Genomic DNA, 7,154 nt, shown 5'->3' on the forward strand with positions numbered 1-7,154 from the left:
GTGTAACTCGTGGAGCTGCTGGGGCCCGCTGTTGTTTGTGCTGTCTGACCGGCTGCCGAGGTTGGTGCGGGTGGAGGAGCAGCTGAGATGGCCGGGAAGGAAGGGGCAGTAGAGATAGGAGCCAGAGAGGTGGAAGGGATGCTGGGGTGGTGGGATGTATACGCGTGGGATGTAAGTGCGGCTGAAGAAAAAGTAGGAGGAAATGGCTGTGGAGCAGAGAGCGCCTGCATAGGGTTAGAAGCAGACTGTACTGGAGAGGCTGAGGTTGCTGAGGAGGAAGGTGTGCGTGTGGCGGAGCGATGTGCCGTGACGTCACGGACGCCGTCGCGCGCGCGACACCGGGAACCCGGAAGATCGTGGGAAGATGGACGGGAGAGAGTGCTGTCCTGCAGGGAGTTTGTGTATAATTGAAACAGTCTTGCCTTGTTGTCGGTGCGGTGGAAGGGAATGTTATTTTGGCTGAGGAAATGCTTTAAGCGAGCGACGGTCCACTCGGACATGTTTGGGGCTGAGGAGCGTTCGGTACACCGGTGGCGAGGAGAGCGCTGCGCGCGGTGGCTGCTCCTCTTGGGCGTGCTCCGGGATCTCGAGCGAGGCTGGAGTGAGCGTCGGGAATAAGTAGCTTCCTTCGGATGCCGAGTACGGGACCTTCCCCTGGAGCCGCTGGGGATCGAGGGCTCGACGATACCGTCGTTGACGGAGGATGAGGGCCGAGAGGCCGGGATGAGGGAAACTGAGGAGCGCAGGCGAGGCTGCCGGAAAGATCGGACGCCGGGTGACTCCGGGACATCGAACAAGTCCTCGTCCGAAGCGTTTAGGAGCAGTTTGAGGTCCATGATGTGAGTAAGAAAGTTTTTTAGTTTAGATGCTGGTGTGTCACAGGGTACTTGCAAGCTGAGACAAAGAGGAGAGGAGCGGATATGGTGTGTCTAAATACCCTGTGGTGCGGAAATGGGTTGCGTACAAGGCGTGGTCTTAAGCCGCCTTCGCTTTTTCTCACACTGAACCAAACAAAGCCGGCATAATGCCACCACCGAGCATGTTTTTACGTAGCATGCCGTAACAGCACAGCGTCAGCTCCCTGTCCCACTGTGCTGGCGATCCTTTACACAAACGTCAATCCAGCTCTGTGATTACCTCTGTTGTCGGCTTATTAACAGAGCTAGTTTAAAAGTGGAAAAAAACAAAAAAACAAAGGCACAGCCTCTAAATCCACTGCACCAACATCAGCAGCAATGATAATAGATGACAGAGTCTGACTCTGACAGTGAAACCCATGTATAATATGAATTCTACTCAAGTAGCCCATGACGTACGGCTGGTTGATGTGACTGACTTACTGAATAGTTAATTGTTTAATGGCTATTACTGTAGCAGTTTGCAGTGTTGTTACTGGAATTCAATTCTGTTAACGTTGTTGTTTGTAAGGTCACCGTTTACATTTACAGTTGTGAAACACTGAATTTTATTTCCTCAAATAATTTTAATAGATCTTCTACAGTTTCTGAAGAGGATGTTTTAAAAAAAGACCATAAACTAGAACATTTGAAACTGCAATGAAGTTTTCAACTGATCTATAACTAATGCATTATACATGTACGAAGGCTACTAGGAGATCAATAGAAGCCTAAATATTTAGAACTGTCTCCTGCTTTTTCTCACATATACAGATGGTATTCTATACACATACACACACATTTCTCTTTGAAACAGCAATAGTTTGCTTTTTATTGACTCATGTTGGCATAAATTGGTGATTACTGTATGCATTTTCTCATTTCACATTATGCACTAATTACTCATTTTAAAAAGTGCCCCCAAAATGTTTTTTAAATTTCCTACACTGATGATATCAATTCAAAATATACTTGCAGATCTGGTTTATATATGGTGTAGCCTCTCTGACTTTTGCTGAGTCTCATTCTTTCAATCTCACAGATCAAGTTTGAGAACATGGGAGGTGGATGCTCACAACAGTCACAAGGGTACCAAGATGAGTATGCCCTCAATTTGTACCACACTGCTTTACAGAGCTCATGCCTCCTACCTGATGTCGGCATAGATGAGTCCCTGCTGAAATTCTCTGGTATGTACTCCAGCTCTGAACTGATGAGCTAGTCAACAGTGTGCCAGGCTACGTCGACAGGCTGGGATCTAGTTTGGGAGGAATGACTTAAATCCCGAATGCTGTTGGATTTGGAGCATTGGTGATTTCCATTTTTTTAGAGATCTTCATCAACCTAAGATCACTTTCCCCATTGAGCTTAGTTCAGCTTAGACAGCTCCACCTAATTCACTTCCATTGTAAGTGCCTTATGAGGGGATCTTCTAATGGTCAGTATGAACAGGAGGAATGATTACAACAAGAAAAACAGGTTTCATTGTTCATTTGGGCATGTTTATCTTATTTGTTGATGAGCGAGAGCTTATAAGAAGATCAACTTTGAAGTAAACGTGGCACATAGGAAACTGCCGACTTATCTAAATGTGTTACTTTCATATTAATGCACTTTATTTTGAACATTAACAGACACTCTATGGGCGTAACATAAATGCTCATTAAAAGGTCAGACAGCTCACTGTGTTACTATGTGTTTAAGGCTGTTTAATGAAGAGTGACAACATTTGTCAGACTCTGATCAATACTTTGGTGATCAGTTTGTAGTTTCAGTGTTTCTGTGCAAACTGATAACTTTGGGTGGGGCTGGGGCTTATTTCTACCATTTTTAGAGGAAAAAATCCAACAGGTGTATATAGTCTCTTGTCTGTGTGGCTGATCAATACTGTTGATGAAATCTTGTATTGCCTGTAAACACTGCAGTTCAGTGTCTAGTACATTATGAGGAAACAGCAGGATTGCCAGAGTGTGCAGCAGTTAAACTGCAGGAATTATATGCTAATTTACTTGATTGTTTTCATGCTAACGTTACTTTAATGTTTTTATGTTTACATTATTTTATTGTTTTCATTTTAACATTACTTTACTATTTTCATGCTAATGTTACTTTGTTTTCATGCTAAGGTCACTTTATTATTTTCATGCTGACGTTACTTCACTGTTTTCAGGTGAATGTTTATTTTTTTATGCTAACATTAGTTGCGTGAGGGAGGCTTCTGTGTTTTTAACTCATGATGTTTACACATTCAGTTAGATTTTCTCTACTTGTAGAGCTAATTTTGTGTAGTCTATGTAAGTTTCTGAAACGCAAAGATGAGTGTTGCATACAAAGTCACCTCTAAAAAGTGATTGTAAGGGTTTTCAGCAAGTTTATTTTTTTCTAAATACTGAAAATGTCCACATATAAGCTATCACGACATTGTGGCTACATGTTTTCTGACACATCCTCGATTGTTTGTTTGTAAAAGGGAAGCCGGTCCGTTACCTCAGTGTAATATTTCACTTTTGTGTGAAAATGATGGATGTCAAAATTGGTGCTACAGGAAAAGTCAGGAGATCACCAAAGTCATTCGGATTCATTCTCTGAAACTGTAGAGAATGATATCAATTACAAAATATACTTGCAGATCTGGTTTATACATGGTGTAGCCTCTCTGACTTTTGTTGAATTAAATATTTAATTTTAACTCTAATACTGGACCTTGGACACATTGGGACATCAGGCATGGATCAACAAATACACCCAACATTACAGAGACCTCATTGGTTCCTGGTGTCCTTTGTCCTTCCCGGAGTACACAACAAATTAAAATCAATGATTTATGACATACTTATATTTTATGGTAAAAGAGATTCCAGTAATGTAAGAATAAAAGAGAAAAACAAATAAAAACAGAAATAAAAAGACAATTAAATAAAATGTAAAGAAAAAAAAAACTCAAGTAAAATCAGGATAAGTTCTAAGATGAAAGTATGTTTTTAGAAGAGATTTAAAAGATTTTTTTAATCACAAAAGACTCATTTACAAAAATTAAGGCATAGAAACAGTAAACACCTGTAAACCAACAAGATACATTAGATAAAGAGAACTGAGGATAACAAAGAGAGACATGCAAAAAGCTGATCTACAATAAATAAACTTAAACGTGTGTGTGTATGTGTGTGTGTGTGTGTTTGTGTGTGTGTGTGTGTGTTTCTAAAAACAGAAAATGGAGATCTAGCAGCATCTACCACATCTTGAGGCTGAAGAACCTTAAAGTGCAATACTACTGACAGTCACTACATGATCCGACTGATTTGCATCAACTTCTCTCATAAAATACTAAGTCAATCAGTGTTTTCAGAGTCATTATGGTCTCAATCTTTAATTCAGGCCTTCTAATAAGTGTGCTGGTGATCATTTTGGAAATTGTTGCTCCATTAATAAGATTTGAAGACTTTTAGTAGCTTTGATGTCTACCTTGTAAGTGTTGATTGACAGATGTGATTCACAGTTTACTTGAACATTGACCCTCTGGTGGCACTACAGGAAAAGTCAGGAGATCACCAAAGTCATTAGGATTCATTCTCTGTACCTGAAGAGAATAATATTAATTACAAAATATACTTGCAGATCTGGTTTATACATGGTGTAGCCTCTCTGTCTTTTGCAGATTTTAATATTTGATTTCAGCTCTAACAGTGGACCTTGGACACATTGGGACATCAGGGACGGATCAACAAATACACCCAACTTTACAGAGACCTCATTGGTTCCTGGTGTCATCATCCCGGCTACATATGACTCTGGACTTTATTGTTATACATTCTGAATTACCTGAGGTTCAGTCTGTTGGACACGTCTCGTTCTTTCAACCTCACGGATCAAGTTTGAGAACATGGGAGGTGGATGCTCACACAACCCACCAGGGTACAATGAAGCGTACGCCATTAGTTTGTATGAAACAGCTTTACAGAATACATGCCTCCTACCTGATGTCGGCATAGATAAATCCCTGATGAAATACTCTGGTCTCAACTCCAGCGCTGAACTGCAGGCGTACTCTGATGAGCTGCTCAACAGCTTACCAGGCAACGTCGAAAAGCTGGGATCTAGTTTGGGAGGAATGACTTCAATCCCAAATGCTGTTGGACTTATAGCAATGGTGATTTCCATGATTATGGAGATGGCCATCACAAGCTCCCAACAAACAAGTCCTGATACATACAGCTTGCTCCATCGTGTATTTGGTGAAGAGAAAGCCTCAGCTGTTCGGGACACGATGTCACTGTCTGTGACGCGCTGTCACACATTCATGAACAATAACCAGCGTTTGCAGGAGGAATTACGGAGACTAGAAGAGCAGCTGAGCGGCCATCTCACCACCCTCAGAAACTCCCTGCTGTATGACGATCAGATGAGCTCCAGAGGGTTCAAAATCTGGGTCAATGGAGCCTCCTTCCACGTCCAGATGTTGATCCATGAGGCACGGCTGAACGTTAAGGCTAGAAAACGTGTATCAGATTATGTTGATTCAATTAAAGCTACCATCAGTTTGTATTTGCTGGACCTTGAACGTTTGCTGGAGAAATACAAGACTTACAAGATTAGTACTACTGAGCTTGCGCCAGACCAATATTGCGTGGCAACCGGATGGGGATATGTATGCAGGCCAGCAAATTGTTATATTAGAAATACTGAGAAAACAAAATGTGAAACACTTTATGAACAATGGCCTGATTACCCCTGTGTTGGTTGTGATATAACTGAGGCTTATATAAATCATGTTTTCTCAAGATATGAACCAATCACAAGCTTGAGAAATCATTTTTCAACTACCAAGAACAACATTAACTCTCTAATCAACCAACATGATGGGTTCACTCTGCCTTCAATATTCTAAAATCACTTTTCCCATTTAGCTTAGTTTAGTTTTTGTTATTTCAGCTCATTGACCTTAAAGGACAGCTCCCCCTAATTCACTTCCATTGTAAGTGCCTTATAAAGGGATCTTCTAATGGTCAGTGTGAACAGGAGGAATGATTACAACAAGAAAAACAGGTTTCAATGTTTATTTGGGCTCCTGACTGTTGTTTTGAAATATTGTGAACTGTTCCTTTAAATATCATTACTCATGCACGTACAACACAGCGATTCACAAGAAATAATGTGAAGGAAAATATTGTACAAAATTTTAACTTCATCTGTTAGTTTGTTGTTAATTATTTGTGAACTGACTGATCAAGTGAGAGGATTTCTCATTAATTCATTTTAAAAGGAAGAATTGACTGAAAGTGTCATTTAAAAGATTTCATGGAAGCTTTGTTAATTTACTTAATTCTCATTTACATGTTTGATCTGTTTTTGAATTGTCTGTATTGATGATATAGGACTGTGTCAGTTATGTGATTGTGATTGTTTTGCTTTGCTGTTTGTGATGGATGTTATCAAATGATGATGTTTTACAGAATGATGATTCCCTACAGAAATGTTTTAAGGCTCACATTAAAAATACTTTTTTACATTTTAATTTGTGTCATATGTGTTTTTTCCCCAAAAAACATTTACAGTGTAATCATATTTTAATACATCTTCAGTAGAGTTTTATGTCACAGTTAAAGATGTCAGTAAGTTAATCATGTCTGAAATACACATTCAACCTTTGTGATTTACAGTTTTATTTGTTAACAAGAGGGATTGTGTTTAAAGACATTGACCTGGGTGAATTTATATCATTTAAATATCTCACTCTTGAGCTCAAAGCAGATTTATCAGCACTCACCATTACAGTATATTAACCAAATAACCAAATTATTAATCACTATTTCTACAGGTATTCTCAGAGCTGATCTCACTTGGTATCACCAGATATGATTGGTTAACCATGAATAGAGACTTGAATATTCATATTGATAAAAAGAATGACTCCAAAGCTGTGGAGCTTATAAATTTATTGGACAGCTTTGAACTCACCCAACATGTAAATGAAGCCACTCATCAGCATGGTAACACTTAGTTATAACAACAGGGTTAAACATTGATAATGTTTCAGTTTTTGAATTACATATTTCTGACCATCATTGTTTGCTTTTGATACCAACATAATCTTAAGAAAGGCTAAAAGGGGATTTTTGGTTCAAAAGAGATTCTTAGATGGCGAGGCTGAAGTAAACTTCTCTAATATTACGATATTATTTTAGCCACACAGTGATGATTACTCTTTAAATGACATGGTTGAAAATTTCAACAATACCTTGTCATCTGCTTTAAATACTG

General features: G+C 39.5%; 1 protein-coding gene across 1 annotated transcript; it reads left to right on the forward strand.

Annotated features, from left to right (window-relative positions):
• Positions 1–596: 596 nt before the first annotated feature.
• On the forward strand, positions 597–6,408 carry LOC122979999. Its single transcript, XM_044347664.1, has 3 exons — positions 597–607; positions 1,449–1,450; positions 2,531–6,408. The coding sequence occupies exon 3, from the start codon at positions 4,777–4,779 to the stop codon at positions 5,779–5,781; it is 1,005 nt and encodes a 334-aa protein (XP_044203599.1). The 5' UTR covers positions 597–607; positions 1,449–1,450; positions 2,531–4,776; the 3' UTR covers positions 5,782–6,408.
• Positions 6,409–7,154: the final 746 nt, after the last annotated feature.

This window comes from Thunnus albacares, chromosome 4 (assembly GCF_914725855.1).
Source record: "Thunnus albacares chromosome 4, fThuAlb1.1, whole genome shotgun sequence".
Taxonomy (NCBI): Eukaryota; Metazoa; Chordata; class Actinopteri; order Scombriformes; family Scombridae; genus Thunnus; species Thunnus albacares.